This window comes from Fopius arisanus, unplaced genomic scaffold (genome assembly GCF_000806365.1).
Source record: "Fopius arisanus strain USDA-PBARC FA_bdor unplaced genomic scaffold, ASM80636v1 scaffold00070, whole genome shotgun sequence".
Classification (NCBI taxonomy): Eukaryota; Metazoa; Arthropoda; class Insecta; order Hymenoptera; family Braconidae; genus Fopius; species Fopius arisanus.
In genome coordinates this window covers 184272-203537 of record NW_011887809.1, presented here as the reverse complement: position 1 = coordinate 203537, position 19266 = coordinate 184272, and the positions used below count along the sequence as shown (strand labels likewise).

At 38.6% G+C, this 19266-nt stretch overlaps 5 protein-coding genes across 16 annotated transcripts in view; 3 read left to right on the top strand and 2 right to left on the bottom strand.

Moving 5' to 3' along the window:
* The window catches only part of Hr3 (Hormone receptor 3), a 75244-nt gene extending 68227 nt beyond the window's left edge, over positions 1-7017 (top strand). For all 11 annotated transcript variants that reach the window (XM_011309759.1, XM_011309760.1, XM_011309749.1 and 8 more), the window contains 2 exons: positions 311-656; positions 1139-7017. In XM_011309759.1, the coding sequence (XP_011308061.1) occupies positions 311-576 (266 nt within the window). In that variant the 3' untranslated portion in view covers positions 577-656; positions 1139-7017. The remainder of the gene's footprint in view (positions 1-310; positions 657-1138) is intronic.
* Positions 7018-8278: 1261 nt separating this feature from the next.
* Positions 8279-10190, top strand: LOC105269470 (zinc finger CCCH domain-containing protein 15 homolog). The gene is made up of 4 exons (XM_011309746.1): positions 8279-8467; positions 8560-8761; positions 8931-9752; positions 9826-10190. Exons 1-4 carry the CDS (start codon positions 8399-8401, stop codon positions 9936-9938), a joined length of 1206 nt encoding a protein of 401 aa, XP_011308048.1. The 5' UTR covers positions 8279-8398; the 3' UTR covers positions 9939-10190.
* Positions 10191-10361: 171 nt separating this feature from the next.
* Positions 10362-13770, top strand: LOC105269469 (ATP-binding cassette sub-family B member 10, mitochondrial). The gene is made up of 3 exons (XM_011309745.1): positions 10362-11205; positions 11261-12369; positions 12445-13770. The coding sequence occupies exons 1-3, from the start codon at positions 10629-10631 to the stop codon at positions 12703-12705; spliced, it is 1947 nt and encodes a 648-aa protein (XP_011308047.1). The 5' UTR covers positions 10362-10628; the 3' UTR covers positions 12706-13770.
* A 93-nt stretch (positions 13771-13863) lies between these two features.
* LOC105269468 (Protein phosphatase 4 regulatory subunit 2-related protein) lies at positions 13864-16350 on the bottom strand. The gene has a single exon (XM_011309744.1). It carries the CDS (start codon positions 16124-16126, stop codon positions 14255-14257), a length of 1872 nt encoding a protein of 623 aa, XP_011308046.1. The 5' UTR covers positions 16127-16350; the 3' UTR covers positions 13864-14254.
* A 238-nt stretch (positions 16351-16588) lies between these two features.
* Positions 16589-19071, bottom strand: Tmem18 (transmembrane protein 18). Of its 2 annotated transcripts, none has more exons than XM_011309742.1 (5): positions 18786-19071; positions 18271-18388; positions 18147-18201; positions 17985-18078; positions 16589-17631 (listed from the first exon to the last, which is right to left on the bottom strand). In XM_011309742.1, exons 1-5 carry the CDS (start codon positions 18846-18848, stop codon positions 17509-17511), a joined length of 453 nt encoding a protein of 150 aa, XP_011308044.1. In that variant the 5' UTR covers positions 18849-19071; the 3' UTR covers positions 16589-17508. The 2 variants fall into 2 exon arrangements, with proteins under 2 accessions (XP_011308044.1, XP_011308045.1); XM_011309743.1 differs by lacking the exon at positions 18786-19071 and adding an exon at positions 18548-18743.
* Between the last annotated feature and the right edge of the window lie 195 nt (positions 19072-19266).

Here is a 19266-nt window from a genome sequence, read left to right as displayed (position 1 = left end):
TGATTGAAATTTACCAGTGCGTCAATAAGTCTGGAACCCTGTTGGAACTCATTATTGAATAATAATGGCTCTCTCCCTGGATTTATTCGACTAGAGCCCCAAGCCCTGAGAGCAAACCAAATATTCACAGGTTCTCGACTATTCAGAAATCTTAATTGCAAAGAGATTGTAATGATTTTCACATGGTTATCTCACTTCATCCAATTCGACTAGTCATCGCCCAATTTTATTAATAACTCCACGATTTTTGTTTAATTCTGGGGAAAATAAATCGATTCACGATTTAAACGATAATTTTCAATTTTTTTAGAGCGCACTGGACTCAAAGACGTACAAGACATCACAAAGCTATCACAAGCTGTGATCATGGCCCTCAGATACGAGCTCGATCGTAATCACGTGTTACCGATAAAGGGTGATGTGACAGTCTGCGATGCCCTGCTCGCTAAGATACCACAATTGAAAGAAGTATCATTACTTCACATGGACGCCCTCATCAAGTTCAAGCGATCACAGCCACCGCATATTATTGACTTTCCGCCCCTTCATAAAGAGCTATTCAGTGTCGACAGCTGAACAGCCGTCGAGGCACAGGGCGACCCATCACTGGCTGACGACGTCGAACGCGAGTGATACGTGGGCCTTGCTCTGTCAAGGTAATATTTTTACTCAAAACCATTTTTCAATTACCCCCCTGCATTGATAAAAAATTCCCTTCAAAATGCCTAGTAAAAAACATTTTAATAATCACTTTTTCAAATAATTTTCGAATCCATCCGGGATTCCCCTAAATTTTCAATCGACGAGATCGATTTTTTGAATTTTCAACACGCCCCCCGATCCTCCCAATTTATGATCAGGCCCAATTTATGGAATAATTTACAAACTCCCTTGGTTTCCGCGATGATTCCCAAATTTTCCCGATTTTTTGAATTTTTTATTTTTTTTAAATTTTCAAAATTTGCCGCCCCCATTCTGGGGTTACCCTTACGGTCATTCGAGATCGGTTCCCTTCGTCCTTTCTGGATTAGAAGGATCGAAACTCGAATGACTGAATGCAATTACGAAATTCAATCACCGAATTCACGAAATTTAATTACGCAATTGAAGTAATATCTGTCTTTCTCCATTGTTTCAGATCATTTCCTTCGTATTGAACATATTGGGCCTTACATAAACATAACATTGTTATATATAAAGTATACATAAAAAAAACAACATAAAGTATATATGAAAGAAAAAAAATATAGAATTATATATAAAATAAGATATATACATTATATATATAGATGAGATATCGGTTGTTATGATGCATACACAAAGTATATTATTGACTAATAATAATTCGAATCGCTCGCCAGGGCTGTTCAGAGACTCACAAAAGCCCAGAAATAAACTCAAAGATCTCGATTCTTAGGATCAGCACGTGGCCCTACGTGCCCTCTCTCCGACGATTTAAATATCGCCATGAGTCGAACATGAGTTTTTGTAGCTCAACCTATAATCAAGATCCCCCCACATCAAGTTACGATTCCCAATAAACTGAATCATCCAAATAATGTAAAAAAAAAACCGGTCTCTGACTAGCCCTGCCCGACACCAGGAACACACACGTAGCTAGACTTAATTGAGATAAATTAAAAAAAAAAATTAACGTTTTGGTTAACGCACTTTATTGACGCGCTTCTCAAATATGTAAATATTACTTCCCACTGTGGCCCACTGTGACAACTCGATTCTCACTGCATAATATCTAATCACACCCACCACCCCATTTCGATAGATGAATGAAAAACCAATAGAACCACCGGAATTACCATAAAACTAGATAATTGAATCGTTGAGTCTCTCGATTAAAGTCCCATCAACTGGAGGATTATTTGAAAAATAAAAAGGTATGGGGTGTGATGCTTTAGGGAAAATAAAAAATGTCAGAATTAACAGAGACATCGAGCGTCAGTTCACTCACCCATAAGAGCAAATAACTGTAGACCAATTAATAACTAATTTATAAACAGAAATTATCTAAAGCTGCATAATGTGAACACGCACGACGGTCGCACTGTGCCCGAATAAAGACTGGAAGTAATGTTTGCACGTACAAAAAAGGATAAACACGAAAAAAAAAACAAAGCGATTAAGGAAAAAAATAAATGGTGAAGGAATAGCGATATGTAGATAGTTGGTTTAACGAGGGGCGATGAGAGGAATAAAGGATTAATTTAAATGAAAAAAAAAAAAAAGTAACTGGTATAAACCGGCGAACGCCGACGGTGCGCCAACTGATACGTTAATGATTGAAAAATAGTGAAAACAATGAACGCTAAGAGTGAACATTATTCTACTGAATTAACGAGTAAAGGTTAAACTAGAATTCATTTAATTGTAGTGAACGAGAAATGAGAAGATGATGGGGATAAAGTAATTACACATGCTCCCACAAAATGCAAAAGAAATAAAAATCACACGTGACATGTTACATGATTTTAATGGAGAAACTAAAAAAAAATCATTGGGCGTAAAAATTGAATACACATGTCGATAACGCTCAGATGTGAACTCTAACAAAAATAAATAAATCATACACTACAATTTAATTTAATGAATAAAAACAAATTACAGACAACCACGTTGCAAACTAGGAGGTTATTATCGCAATTTGGAGTTAAATTTTATAATAATATATAATAAACAAAAGTTGACGGATAATATAAAGTTATATTTAAATGAAGAATAATTTTAAAAAATGAAATGGAAAAATGGAAAAAAAATAATCTTAAAGTAAAAAAATCGTAAATAGGGGAGAGTGTTTCGTTGATTGGGGATCACGTGTTTTTCCTTTTTTTTTTTTATTTTTCCCGTATGAAAAACGATTTTACCGTGTTTTTTATATCTAATTCCGTAAAAATGTTGTTTCACCCATTTTTTCATGGCAATAGATAATCGATTTACTCAATATTCACGTGAAACTTTGTAAAAATACTTGTCTCGCACATTGAATTTATTGTGAAATGCACAGGCAACTTAATCATCCTTTTCTTTCAATCAGTCTTATCGATAAATGCACGATATTCCATCACAATCATTTTTTCTACCTTTTAATAATCCACAGCGTCTCGAATACCGCATTGAATTCCCATTCAACTTCGAATTGATCGATTGATTAATGAAATTAATTAGTCAACTCGTTCGATAATTCACGTGATCCTCAATCATGGGATAATCGCCGATTACGCAGGATCTATGCGCGCGCGCATCGAAGTTGATTTTTAGATGATAAGACTTATGGTATTTCGTAGATTTAAACACAGAAAAAAAAAAAACAACAGCAACAAGATGAATAAAAAAAAAGTACACGTAATAACACATTTTGTCGCACACCCCTCGCATTGGCTCCCACGTTAATTATTTCATAATGTATAATTATAATTTTATTATTGATTTATTAAATTTCTAGAGTTATGTATTGGTTTTTTTGGGGGGGAACTGTTAAGCTTGAAACTAATGGAAAATATTAAAACACCAGCAATAATGTGTTCTAATTAGCACTATAGTGCAGCTGTGATGTGGTTTTCAACGGTCCGTTGGGGATTATGAACACGAGTTGAATTTTTTTTTTCTTCTTTTTCTTAACGAATAATAAAATGAATCAAACGTCGATGAGACGTATTTATGTATAGATGAATTATTGAAACGAGTACCTGTTGCGACTGTTGAGTGAAGTTGATAAATAATTGGTGAAAATGATGGGAACGCGTAACAATATGCATAATGATAGAATGGGTAATGGGAAATGGATTTTAAAAAATTGAATAATGTAAATATGTTATTGATTTGTTAGATGTGCGTGGGAGCCACTGTGGCTGCGAGTGCGACAATTGTGTTATTATTTCGATAATGAGGAAACAAACATCACCCTAGAATTTATTACCCCCCCCCTGACTCCCTCCTGCCCCCTCTGCATTATACATTAGGGGAGAGTTGAGAGATGTAAGAAATCGATGATAATTGGGAGATCAATTATTTCAGCGTAGCAACTATTAATTTAATTCATTTCGAGCATTACATTAAGGTGATATACTGTGTACACATAGTTTTTATCGGTAGGGAACAGTCTGTGTGTGATTCGGGTGATTGTAATAGTGAGATGTGGATTTTTAATGAAAAAAAAATCGTGAGAATGATGAAATATTAAAACAAGTGTGTGATTTTTCCTCCCAACCTGGGGTGAGTAATTGCGAGAGATTTGGGAGAGGTAGACTAGAAATGTCTCCAGTGGGATTTTTTTTTTTCCTTTTTATTAGCCGGCTTGACACGTCAGACGTGAGTGAGAATAGCGATAGGGGTAATGGTGATGGTTATCTGGATTGAAGTGGATGGAGTGAATTCGTGAGGGGTTTGGTAATTACAGGATTACTCCGATAATTAATGGCTATCATTTTTTTCTAGCTAAAAATTTTATCTCCATGGATGTTTTAAAGAGTTGGGAAAAGTATTGGGATTATTTTGGAAAATATATTCCTGGATAGTTATGATATCGGATGTCAATTGATCGGACATTTTGGTACTTTTATTCCCCTAGGTCGGATTCAATCACTCTCTCCTGATAATCACTAGTCAACTGTCCGTGAAATATCGTTATGATGATAATTACGTAATCAGACAAATTATTGAGTTATCCCAATGGACCACTTCAATCCATTGACCTGCCATGATTTTTCCTCTGTGAGGAAAATGCACTTCACGACAGAAAAAAAAAACGAGAGTGGGAACTTGATAAAAATTGGAGACAATGTTTCAATATTATTTCGCGATGAATGGAGAGTGCGAGAGCAAGGCCTTCTGTACTAAATTCTAAATTTCGATTTATATTTTTCTCAAAAAATGATGAAAAAAAAAAATCACTAAAAATTACGCGACGAGGTACATACACAAAACAATAAGAGAGTAATAATGATGAATCCCATGAAAAATTCAGGAGAAGAGGGAGATTGAATCGTTGAGAAAATAGTTCAATTATTTTTTCAGTACCCAGTATTTTTTCAATATTTGGCAATCGAAAGATTTAAAAAATGCGAGTACAAGTGTTTTTTGATGTTCAGATATGTTGAGAAAAAATGGTATCATCAAATGCAGTGAACTATTTTTTCTTATCCATTCAATAATTTTCACTCGAAGGGGACAATCGCTGATATTTGAGCCCCTAGCAACAACAGATACACTCGAAACAAATAATTACACAGAGACTTTCCACCTCCTCTTGACTATCTCCTCATTACCTTCGTAATGAGGAACAAATTAATGATAACGCGTCCGGCTTTTATCGTATTTCCCCCTGTATTATTGTGAAGGAGTTGGACGTTTCATTCGCTCCGAGTAACTCAGACAAACATAAAAAAATGTGCAAAAAGTATTTCAGAGTAAAAATATAAATCTAAAAAATATTTCAGACTAGAGGAAAATGCGAGAGAAGTATTAACACAAATCTCTGGCCTCCAAATAATTCAACATTTAACGTGGAATTGTCGCAATTGACATTTTCCCTACAAAAAAAATTCCCGAGGGAGTGAAACGTTCCATCGACTCGATAAAATTTTTCACGGCCTTAGTAGCCACCTCTCGGACTGATTACATAAATCTAGATTAAATTTAAAAAATGAGAAAGAAGTAATAACGTTACAATCACATAAAAGCTGAGGAGTGAATGACAATTAGTTGAAACTCTTTTGAGAGATCGCATTGTTCATTAATAAATAATCTACGAATCTCGTTTGTCGCCTAGAAGTTATCCAGTGGAAGGAGAAAAAAATAAATGATCGAGAGTATTTCATGTCGTGACGATTGGTGAATAAATGAAAATGAATCTGACAGAATATTGATTGAGTTTGCGAAAATGATCTAACAATGCAGAGCAGAATGAATTAACGACTGAAAATCAATCCATCACACGCGAGGACGACAAAATCATTAATTAATTTGCTTATGACGAGCTTTTGGATACTAAGAACATTTTTTCCAATAAATAAAACAACAATGGACTCTCGTTCGATTTGATTTTTGTTGCATCACGCGTGCGCTTGTTCCTCCGCTCGCGCGATTAAGCAATTAAATAAAATACGTATGAAGATGAAGTAAAAACAATTATGAACATTTGTTTCATGTTGAAAATAATGTGAAGGCCCAATCCTATTCTTACAGGGCGTTAACAAGAGCTTTATGGCACAATCCAGACGTCTCGCTGAGTGACGCGTTAAGAACTTCGATTCATTGTAATCATTAGTGATTGGCTTGTACATTAATGTAGTTGTTTAGATGATTATTAAAATTTTGAATGCGGTCGTGAGTATTTATCAGGACATAAATACCAAATAAAAGTTGAGCTCAAACTGAAATTCATGTGACACCGTTAGACCGCATTATTTATTTAAAAATCATCAACTATCAACGAATATTTCTGCTGTCATTCGACTCGATCGTTTGCCGATAGTTAATGAATTTTAATGAATTAATTGCTCTGTCGGTGTTCAATCATCTCGGAGGAGAAGAATTGCAGACATTTTTCGATAAGAAATCTAACATCTGCATAATCGATACGAGAGAAATTTTCCAGAAAATTTTGCCGGGTGATTTTTTCTTTCTCAAATCACTGATTAATGATATTCGGTCATCAGTTTGAGCGTAATTTTAAAAAAACGACCGCATTCTCCCTTCATTGTCGATACAAGAACTGATGCTACTTCGTGAGACTGCCGTGGGAGCCTTATATTGAAAAAATTAATAAAAATAAATAAAAAATGCACACAGAGACACACACGTAACAAGAAAACGTCGCATGGAGTGAACTATAAAAAAATTGCTGAGCGTCAGCGAAACACTGGAATCGGGTACATTGAACTTGTGATATTAAAAAAAAATGAGAAGAGTGCTGGAGTGATGGGGACGAGAGAATGCGAGATGTAGGTGAATGCTAGTGAGTTTATGAGAGAATGACACGAAAAAATATGAGACAAAAAAAAAGAGATGAAAAATACGACTTCTGGTCTACGAAGCCCTTCTGCAGCGTAATCCGATATTTTTCCTTTTGTAATTTCCCTGTCTGTGACTCATTGATTAATCAAATCGAATGGTAATTTAATGACTAATAAATCATCGACTTCGAAGTCACGCGCGGCATTACTGATTCATCAATTTTTATTTATCTAAATACACGAACAGTTGATTAACTACGAGGCACGAGTAAAAGTTGTTTTTGTTATGAAAATTATTTGAAATAAATATACAGAGTATGATTAATGAGATGAGATAATAAAACGAGCGAATCGTTGATCGACGTTTTTACTATCTGTTGTACATACAATAGGCCCAAGGTGCAGCTAATACGTAGAAATTTAATGAGAATGAAAACATTAATGACATTTACACTGTAAGTACCTTAGGAACAAGTGGAATAGAGATGTGGGGGAGGAATGGAGGGGAGTGTGCTGGGTTGATTCGCAAAAATGTGAATCCAATTGAGATACGAAATCATTACTACATATGTAAACGTCGACTACTTGAATGATTAAACAGAGTTTTTTGAAAAATCCATTGATGATTCAGTTATTCCTGTCAATTACCCCTCTCAATTAATTGCTACTTAAATATTACCACAACAAAGACTTTGGCCATTTGCAAAAATACCTCACACCATTACAAAATCATTGATTCATGAATTTTCAATTGTTATTTAAATAAATAATTGAACAATGATTTCATAATGACGTGTTGAAGGCAGACAACAAAAGTAAATACGTCATACACGATTTTTGAAGTCGAAAAGACGAAAATTGGAGGTTAAATTTTTTTCGAGAGAGCCGCATTGCATGTCAGTATTGCGCAGCGTTACGCGGTATTAACATTTGATTTGTTTAAACAATTATCACAGATTCATGCTAAAAACAAAGTAAAATGTCAGAATCACTTGCCATGTGACATCTTTTGAGTTTATCCAAACGCTGGTACGATCACAGCTTTTGAAGTCTCTTTCACTCATCACATCACAAAATCACTCCACCACATTTTTTACAACAAATACACAACAAATTTCACTGTACAATGATTGTTATCCATCATTATTACTCAATAAGTGCACTAATTGTCCCGATTTTCACGTTATTCCCTTTATTTGTTCGAAATTTGAGGAACCGCCGACGCTTCGTGAACAAAGACCGGTCGTCATTTTGAAACACTGAGTGATTGGCCGACCGTCAGATGGCGGGAGTCACTGCTTTTACAAATTTCCAGTCTCAACTGCAGAAATTGAAGTCCCGAGAAATGGTTTTTCCCTTCGCCAGCTGAGAAAGGTTATCCCAATCGAGTGATTTAATTAATTATATCGTAAATAAATATCAGGATCAAGATGCCACCGAAAAAAGCACCGGCTCCGAGCAAGAAGACGGAGATGAAGAAGAAGGAGAAGGTCATCGAGGTATAAAATTCCGTTGGAATTAATTCCAGCACATGTTTCATCTCAATACTGATGACACATGGATATTTACGAAAGTGTGTGGCAATTTTCAGGATAAAACGTTCGGTTTGAAGAATAAAAAGGGCGCCAAACAGCAGAAATTCATTCAGCAAGTGGAAAAACAGGTGAAACCTGGGGCTCCACGCAAGGGGGATGATCCCCTCACTAAAAAACTCGAGAAGGAGAAGAAGCTGCAGGAGGCGAAGGAACTTGCACTACTCTTCAAACCAGTTCAAAGTCAAAAAGTTGAAAAGGGTATTTATCCTGAGAATATCTCAAAATTTAATGGAGTTACCACAATTTTTATGAAGGCCTATTTTTTTGCTCTCATTCCACTTTTTATTTCCACGCAATTGAATCAATATATTAATTAATGAATTTGAGAGAATGGAGTACTTAGGATATTTTTTTTTTTTCGTTCAAGGGACTGATCCAAAGTCCGTGGTCTGTGCCTTCTTCAAGCAGGGCCAGTGCACCAAGGGTGACAAGTGTAAATTCTCCCACGATCTGACGATCGAGCGAAAAGCTGAAAAACGCTCTCTGTACTGTGATATGCGAGATGATGACAAAGAGGCTGATACTATGGATAAATGGGATGAGGAGAAATTGGCTGAGGTCGTGGAGAAGAAGCATGGCAGTGGTGGCAATCGACCAACAACTGACATCATCTGCAAACACTTCTTGGCAGCAGTGGAGCAATCGAAATACGGTTGGTTCTGGGAATGTCCATCAGGTCAAAAATGCATTTATCGTCATGCCCTACCCCCTGGATTTATCCTGAAGAAAGACAAAAAGCAGGCTGACAAGAAGGACGAGATTTCTCTCGAGGACTTGATCGAGAAGGAGAGGGCCAATTTGGGCGCCAACCAAACTAGAATAACTCTCGAGACTTTCCTAGCCTGGAAGAAACGTAAATTAACCGAGAAGAAGGAAAAAGCGATCAAGGACGAGGAGAAGAAGAGGAGTGATTACAAGGCTGGACGACAAGTCGGTATCTCCGGACGTGAGATGTTCTCGTTCAACCCTGAATTGGCAGCTGGAGATGGAATCGACGATGGGGACGAGGCAATTGACAGCTATCAGTTCCATGAGGACGATGAAGAGGGAGAAAAAATTGAGTATCGTGAGCTGGACATGGAGAGACTGGCCATGGAGGCCAGTGAGCTCGATATCACAGGTATCACCATTGCTCAGGACGACAGGCTCAAGGAATTCAAGGCACCTGAAGTTAATGGAGAGACTTCTGGTATTTTTTATTTTATCCATTCATTCTCTTTGTGATATCTACACTTGTTATTAATAATTTATAAATGTTTCAGTGACTGTAGTGGGCGAAGGAGCAGCAGCACTAGCAATCAATGAGAACCTCTTCACCGAGGACGACCTTGAGGGCCTGGAGGAAGAACTGGGGGACCTGGACATGGAGGAGTGATCCAGACCTCCCCTCAGCCGATCTCCTCCCGAATAAGCCCTATTTCATCAACCCAATACTGCCCATACACTCCCGATCGTGATTTGACATCACGAATTGAACCCATCATAAATTGAATTTAACATCTGATCGAAGAATTCATTGTCGTGCACAAAACCCAAAATCTGATCTTTAAATCGACGTGAAATTATTGCAATCTGTTATTATATTATTTTAATAGGGTGAATAAACGAGAAATATGAATTTTCAAAAGGCATTCCCTCTCTCTGATATTACCAATAATTAATTAATCAACAATGCTCATTTTTCATTGCATTTAAATTGAAAAATCTAATGAATTAAACAATTTAGACTGTAGTAACCCCTTGAACCCATGTTGCGTGTCATTGGCTCCAAAAGTCAGCTGTTCACAGTAGTATCTAATGTATGAGGTGTGTAATGAAGACACAGTGCGCCGTGGTTTTTACCTAACCTATTTCCATTGACTATATCCCAAGAATTACCTAACACTCTCCTCTCTATAATCCTCTCTATAAATCCTCAAATAATGACGATCATATCCCAAAGCAGGTAAAAATTACAAGTCATCAGATGAATTTTTAATTATCCTCTGCCTGCATGAGGAGTATCCATTTCATGACAACAGTTAAATCGCCGAGAATTCTATGAATTCAAGAGAAAAACATTACGATGTTGTTGAGATTGATGTCATCCGGTGCAATACTGAGCCTGAAAAGATTCACAGTAACTCGAAAATGTGTTTTTCACTCGTGGAGATGTGGAAATCGCTCGAGCCCGGGGATTCACAGGGCTCAGGGCTTGCTGATGGGTCTGAGGTTCAGGACAATTGATGCAGTCAAGGGGAATGTCCTGGAGACTAGTCTGAAGACCCAGAAGAAGTCTGAGCTCAAGAGGCTCTTCTCTCTAGCAAAACCAGAGAAGTGGAAGCTCACTGGTGCAATTTGTCTGCTCTTCGTGTCGTCGACGGTAACGATGGCGATGCCCTTCTGCCTGGGAAAGGTAATCGATGTCATCTACACAGAGGACAAGCAGCAGACAAGGGAGAACTTGAATAAACTTAGTTTGGCACTGCTGACGGTTTTCATCGTTGGGGGTATTTGTAATTTCGGGAGGATCTACCTCATGAGCACATCTGGTCACAGGATCACTCAGTCCTTGAGGAGAAAAGCTTATTCCTCCATCCTCAGCCAGGAAACTGCCATGTTCGACAAGGTCAGCACTGGAGAACTCGTGGGACGACTGACAGGTAATCATTAATTATTTTTTAGATAATCTTGTGATAAAAAAAAATTGCTCTACAGGTGATGCCCAATTGGTGTCTTCAGCAGTGACGAGCAATATTTCCGATGGTCTACGCTCGTCAATAATGACAGCAGCAGGTGTTTCCATGATGTTTTACGTTTCTCCTCAGCTGGCATTCGTGGGGCTGGCGATGGTGCCCCCGATAGTGGGTCTGGCGATAGTCTACGGTCGTTTCATTAAAAAAATATCCAAGGAAGTCCAGAACAGTCTCGCAGTGTTGAATACCACAGCTGAGGAACGCATCGGCAATATCAGAACGGTAAAGGCATTTGCCCAGGAGTCCAATGAGATCAAGAGGTACAGTAAAAGGCTCGAGGAACTGCTGTCCCTCTGCTACGCCGAGAGCTGGTACCGAGGAGTTTTTTTCGGTCTCACGGGCTTCTCAGGGTATGTCATCATCCTCTCAGTTCTCTATTATGGGGGTGTCATGCTGGCTGAGTCAGCCATAACTGTGGGAAATCTCTCGGCTTTTCTCCTGTACGCCGCCTACACAGGAATTTCTATCAACGGAATTTCAAATTTTTACACTGAGTTGAATAGAGCCCTTGGGGCTAGCTCGAGGCTCTTCGAGTTTATCGATCGTCAACCTGGGATTCCAGCCTCTGGGGGAGTTGTCCTGGATCGGCCACTGACTGGGGAGATATCCTTCAGTCAAATTGATTTTACTTATCCCAGCAGGGAGGGCTGCTGGATCCTCAGGGATTTTTCTCTTCATCTGAAGAGCTCGTCGATTAATGCCATCGTTGGGCCCTCGGGCTCCGGCAAATCAACTGTTGCTCTTCTACTTCTTAGGCTTTATGATCCCAATTGTGGCAGGGTGATGCTCGACGGGCATGATCTCAAGCAGCTCGATCCTGTCTGGGTGAAGGGACAGATTGGTTTCGTATCGCAGGAGCCTGTACTCTTCTCGGGCACCATCAGGGAGAATATCAGCTATGGCAGGGAGGATGCCAATGAGCAAGACGTAATTGATGCTGCCAGGATGGCTAATGTCCTTGAGTTCACCCAGAGGATGACCAATGGACTCGATACAATCGTCGGGGAGAGGGGCATCACTCTCAGTGGAGGACAGAGACAACGAGTTGCCATTGCTCGGGCTCTTATAAAAGTACAATTATTTTTCCATTCATCAGTTTTTAATAATTATTTTTCAAATGTAATTTTATTCTCTCGTCCTTTGTAGAATCCAAAAATCTTGATATTGGACGAGGCAACGAGTGCTCTGGATGCTGAGAGTGAGAGCTACGTCCAGGAGGCCCTGGAACGTGCAACACAAGGTCGAACAGTCCTGACAATAGCCCACAGACTGAGCACAATAAAAAATGCTGATAAAATCGCAGTTCTCGATCAGGGAAAAGTCACTGAGACTGGAACCTACAATGAGCTAATGCAGATAGAGGATGGGATTTTTAAACGCCTGGTTAAGCATCAAACCTTCAGCTGAGTGTTTCAGAAACAGGTTAAAGTTTCAAGGCTGTTAAAGAAATGTAAATTTTGTCTATATAAACGAGGTATGAGAGGTAGAAGGATGAATTGATTATTAAAAATTAATTTCAAGGGAATGATAGACTCTTCTTATTATAATTAGTTGCATATATTTTGCTATAAAATAATATACACAGCTATCTTAAATTATTCATACCTTTAGTCCTACAATTTTCGTGTTTTCGTGTGTTTTGCTCCAATTTCAACTTAATCCTAGGGTGAATGTTTACCACGTCACAAATGGCTGTTGGTTTCATTCTCATCTCCATTTACTCCTTTCTTTCGATACATTCTTTCATACGTCTGATTCTCTATTCCATGCAAACGATTTCGATCGATGAAAGAAATTGGGAATTCCGGAGCGAAGGGTATCACGTAATTTCAGTAAACAGGTAAGTTTTTGGAAAATATGTCTCGATCTGAGAGACACAGCGAAATTTATGTGAGACCTTTTTTACAGCTTTCAGTTTCCTCCGCGAAAAAAGTTTTAACAAAATTTTCGCTATCTCTCGGTGATTTCGAGATATTCGTCAAAAACCGCGACTAGGAAAAAGTCAACTTATCACCCTTTACCCCTTCGCCACTGAATTAAAATATTGATTACACCTCAAGCAATAAATTCACTGTTGAACTTTATTAATCGTTGCATTATCCCAGTGACGAGTGGTTCTAGGGAAAAATCTGAGACTTTACTTTCCATTTTTATTTGGCATTTTTGGAAATTCCCGGTTTGGAGACAATCGCAATAATTCACAAGGATAAAAAATTCGATTCATTACGTTTAACACTGAAATCATGAATTATTATTCACGATTCTCCCTGACAAGTTCGAAAAATCTCACGACAGTTAAAAAATTCGATTGAATTCACTCACGTATCCATCCACATCAATGAAACATTCTAATAACGAGTAGGCAGTGTTCATCTCGACGTTTCACCAGAATACAAATTTACATTATCATTATCGAGGGAGAGAGGGATTGATATCTCGACAAGTATGAAAAATTGTACCAAAATAATTCAAAGATATATCCACATATTATCATAATAATGGACGTCTGAACATCCACGAAGTTGACGAAGAAAATTGGCATGGTACATTGAGATACTGTTTACTCACAAATCTTCATCTGTCCTCATTTCGTAATTTACACTTAATCGCAGATATCTCAGTGATTGGAGCACATGTCAAATTAATGATTCAAGAAATAATTTCAAAAACATCTACTCGAAGAAACGACTAATTAAATAATGGATTCAATGAGGAAGTGGTGGAGGCATTATCAATTATCATCCCCTGCTTTTCTCTACCTCAAATTTTCCAGCACCTCAAGCACTCCACTACTCCCCTAAACACACTAATCATGACAATGACCTCCCACAAAATAATCACTTTCAAAAATCGAGAAAAAAAAAATTAAACCAGTCATCAATTCCGATATGAAACCCAGAATTCAAGTCATCAGAGAGAGAATGATAGTTCCACGAATAAATATGAATATGTTACATTAACTCTTGAGTTGATCCCCAGACTCCTCCTCCATGGGTTCGTCCTGCTGAATAATTGGCATCGCATCCTCACTGTCGACGTCCATGGACACAGCGACTTCCTTTTCCTCCTCGTTCGCTCTCTCAACAACCGATACATCATCGATATTGTCCTGCTGAAGGGGTTCGCAGAGCTCCTCGACATCCACAAGACCCTCTTTACTCGTGCCGACTTCATTGTCACTTTCGCCAATCACAGGACTCTTGGCCTCGACGATTTCAGCGATGGAGGTCTCCTCAGTACTGGTAACGAAACTCTCCTCTTTGGGCTCCTCGATAATTGGAATAGGATCTGGCACCATAGTATTTCCACTTTTGGTATCATCATCCATAGCCTCCTGGATGACAACACCTCCAGTCTCCTCAGCCTCTTCATCGCGTTCAGGTTCCTCAATCGTTGGTTCCTCCACAATAGGTTCAACAGTCTCTTGTTCACTCTGCTCATCCTTTTTACTCTCAGTAATAACCTCAGGCTCTGTGGAATTGGTCCCCTTGATGTGATGCTCTGGAAGCTCCTGGAAATCCGTCTCAATGCCCTCGTGATTTCGCTCTACCTCTGGCACCTCAGGTTCGGGTTCTGCATCATTTTCCTCGCCAGATAAGACCTGGGGCTCAGCCACCGGCGCCTCACCTTCAGATTTATCATCACCTCCTTCGCAGCTGTTCAAGGGATCCCCCTTTACCCCAGGAGACGCTGCCCTCATCTCTGACGAATCGATAACAACAGACTCCCTAGAATCAGTCTCTGAACTCGTCCCATCGTCCAGTCTCGCTCGTTTCTCAAGGATGGGATCATCGATGGATAAATCTGGATGCTGATGCCCACCAAAATTTAATTTACCCTGCTCCACCTTGTGCACTTCCTCCAGTGGCTTTTCATCCTCGCCCGTGGCTTTCTCCTCATCCTTCTCATCTTTCTCATCAGCCTTATCGTCATCCCTAACCCCAGCCCTCTCCTCATCTCTCTCCTCAATCCTCTCCTCAGGCTTGTCCTTGCCAAAATCTCTGGACTGAAACGTCAATTTTCTCGAGTTACTCAGATCGCTGTCATCACTCTCGGAATCCAAACTAGGTTGAGAACTAGTATCCTCATTCATAATAGCTTCTGGAACGTCTCCAACGATACCAGATACATCAGGCACAGCATTCTGTGGATTACTACACAACGTTGGCTCGTGTTGGCTCGAACTTAATGTGCCTGATGTATCACTGAAGTTATTTAGGTTCCCTCGTGGCTCTTGTTTCTCCTGAATGACAGACTCCTCACTCCTCTTGGGATCTGCTTCCTCTGGCACATCACCTGTGCAATCCTTCACCCATGACTCCATCTCCACCTCATGATGTGTCGCTGAACTCTCCTCATCCATCGATCCATTTATCATACTGTCACCATTCTCACTTCTACGAGCTGCTGGTCCTGGTTCTCTAGTCGACACCACAAGAATATTCTTCTCAATCGCCCTCATGAACTTGTCCACTCTGTTGTACTCCTTTCTCGGGGACGTCAACAGCTCACAAATCCTCTGGACTGTAAATGGTGCATTTGCAAAGGACTCCAATAGATCCAGAAGATTTCCTTTCATGCTGTCGTAGTTGAATTGCTCGATGTTGGGACTTGCCGCGAGATCCAGCGTTGGACAGCTCTCGTAGAAGTCTGTCATAACTCGTACCAATTTTTCACGGAATAAGGGCTTTATCAAGGACCATTGGTACACTGGATCACCTGTTTTTGCCACGAAACACAAATAGTCCTCGAGTTCGCGGGGAATTTCTGAAGGACGCAGCTTCTGGAATTCGTCCAGAGCTTGGAGCACTTCCTCTGGATTTTCCATTTTTTATTTGGGAATTTTGGGAAGTTGGGAATCGGGGGCTTGTCACTTTGGAAATTTAACCTGCCACCGATTTTTTTTATTCGGGGGGGGAGGGCGTGGGGGCAGAACGCTGAGATTATCCGTTTGTGGTTATTTTTGTTTAGGTAATTGAGTGGTTATGCTGAAGATAATTTTTGCGGGGTGGTTTGTGATCACTGAGGAACGCAAACATACACCGGGGTCCACAGGCCGCCAAATGGAGGGGGACCTATGAAGTGGGTCATGACAGCGCTGCCAATCGACAGGTGGACAGCGGTAAATTTGAAATAATTTACTCAATTCTTCCAATTTTTATATAATTGATATGTCCCATTGACATCTCAATTATTGAAGTGATAGACAAATTGAAGATACATTCTGATTAATAATTCTCTGACAATAAATTATTATGCATAAATATTCTTTATTAATTCCACAATAAAAAAAGGCAAGAATGTTGAACAGAGAACATAAAAAAAAATAGAAAATTCATGTACCAATTTTTTTCTCTCATTTATCGCAAGCTTGGCTTGATTATTACGAGATGCTTCCTCGATCCTACCGATTTTTCGGGGGATAAATTCACAGAGGAAGACGAACAATAATTCGTTGTTAAAATGAGGGCGAGAGATCCCCCAGTACATCACTAATCCTAAAAAAATAGCTGGTGATATTCTTGTTTCTCTCTTCGTTACGTTAGACGATTAAAATCTGCGATATTAGTAAGTACGTAGAAATCTTTTGTGCCCTAATTGTTTGATTCACCTCTACTTATGGCCACGTTTTTCTGGTAGAATGAAAAAGCCGCAGGAATGTGTTAGAGCACATGCAATTCATTAATGAAAATTTCGATTTTTCACAATTCATTAAATCATTGCTTAATTGAACTGAAATTATCTCCAAGATTGATAATTTCCGGGAAAAATGTCAATTTCAATGATTTCCCTCTCGAATTACGAAATTTAGAATAGAACATTCGAAAAAATCACGCCAAGAGATTTTTACCAATCGGCATCATGCGATCTCGACATTTTGATTATCATACAAATATTTTGCAGTGTTTTGCTTTTTAAAAAATGTACAAACGTGATATACAATCTAATAGAGCCGATCGATTAATAATTAATAAGTCACATAGTTTTTTCTCATCTACCAATCCCTTCTTTCTCTCCTCGTTTCAAAAAAGGGGGGGAAAAAAATGGGCAATTCTTCTGAACTCGTCCAGCTGGAGTCCTACGAGAATTAACGCTCAAAATTCCATCGAAACAATCGTTATCTCAAAACTTACGTTAATATTTAACACTTAATCGTAAAAATTGTTATCCTCGTAAATGAACATGACTAGATTTTTCAATGATTATTTTTCACTCTGCCTTGGACTTGAGTTTCTGTGTTGTGTCACCTTCCTGTCGATTTTTCGCCTGCTGGCGCAATTGCGCTCGCTTTAGACTGGTCATTAATTGACTGGACTGATAAAGCCAGCTTGCCTACAAAATAATAAAAATCATTGCGTAATCTTAATGTCCTGAAATTTTCCAGACAAATTTAAAGCTGATTACTTCCACAATTATTCAGTAATATAAATGCCTTCACGTCTTAATTACTGAATTTAATTAAATGACAGCTAAAAAATAATCAATTAAATAGTTCCAGTATCAGATTAATCACCATCAAAGTCACAAATGCGTTAAAAATGTTATTACACCTCATTAGTATTAATGACCCGAAGTTTTTAGCTGCTCCACAAATAGCGAGGTAGAAAAAAAAATGATGATCTACGATTTACGATGAAAATTGAATTTTTATCGTCCGAGGAAAATAATAAACCTCTGGAACTCACCACCATAATCATACAATTCATCAATATCGGCACAGAAAATACGATGGATATAAATAATCCCTTAGAATCAAAATACTGCTGCCTGGAGAAGACCCTGCAATGAGAAAAATAAAAGTAGTTATGAATGACTCATTGAAAACCAAAAGTAAACATTATAATCACCTCCAATTACTCGCAGCCACTTCATTGATACTCTCGGAGAAGTACACAAGTAATACTAAAAACCAAAGCATTATGATAACATCAGACTATTTGACATTATTTCACAACATTGGATATCACTCACGTAAAACGAGGAATAACAATATTTGGAAGTTGGCGTGATTTCGTGTCATCAAGGCAGTCATGGTAACCGCTACATGAAAAATCAGGAGAAGAGCAAGCCACGGATCTCTCCACTCAATCTGCAAAAAAGCCCATTTTTATTAAAAAAAAACAATAACTATTCCAAAATCCCTGAAATCTTGCGTATTCCCTAAAAAAAATTCAGAATCTACTCGAGTCACGATGAACAATAGATTTCCCACCAGATGTTCCACCGGGTGCACAAACCATTCGAATACCTGAGGAAGAGGCGACGGTATCATCGCACGATGTAATCATAATGAAGAGCTCAAAATTTTGGGAACAGCTGACTTTATCACTTTGAATCATAACGCGCTTGGAATCATCACTGGGGGATTTAAATCACTCGTGTTCTCCACGAAAACAAATGTTATCTGGCGACATAACCTCTAAGGTATTCTCCAACGAATGTTGATGTCGGGAATATTAAATGGTTTAGGTGATGTTGGAACTTACACTCTGGAGAAATGGCCAGATTCCATCTATCGTGTCTGTCGTGGGGATCTCGAATTTCGACATATTTATACCCGGACTTGTGACAGATTCTCTGGAATGCAGTGCGGACACATCAGTACGCGCCGTCGCTCATTGCTTCACACGGATTCTTTTCAATAAATATGGGGGGAATATTTTTACCATCGTATGGGTTAAATCGAGGTGTTACGCGTCTTGGAAATGTTCCTCAATTATATACACGTGTCGTTTTTGTTGCAGACGAGATTTTAGAATTCCAGTTCCCAGTGCTCACTGGGGACGGGTACATGTTTTTCCCTTTTTTATAGGATTTTTTATGGATACCCAAGATTTTTTAAAAAATCAGGACTGTAAGAGGAGATATTGAGACGGAAATATTTTTGCCATCGAAAACATCAATCTCAGGGACTTCAGGGATTTAATTAAAAATTCCAGTTTGATTCTCGTGAAACAATTTTTTATT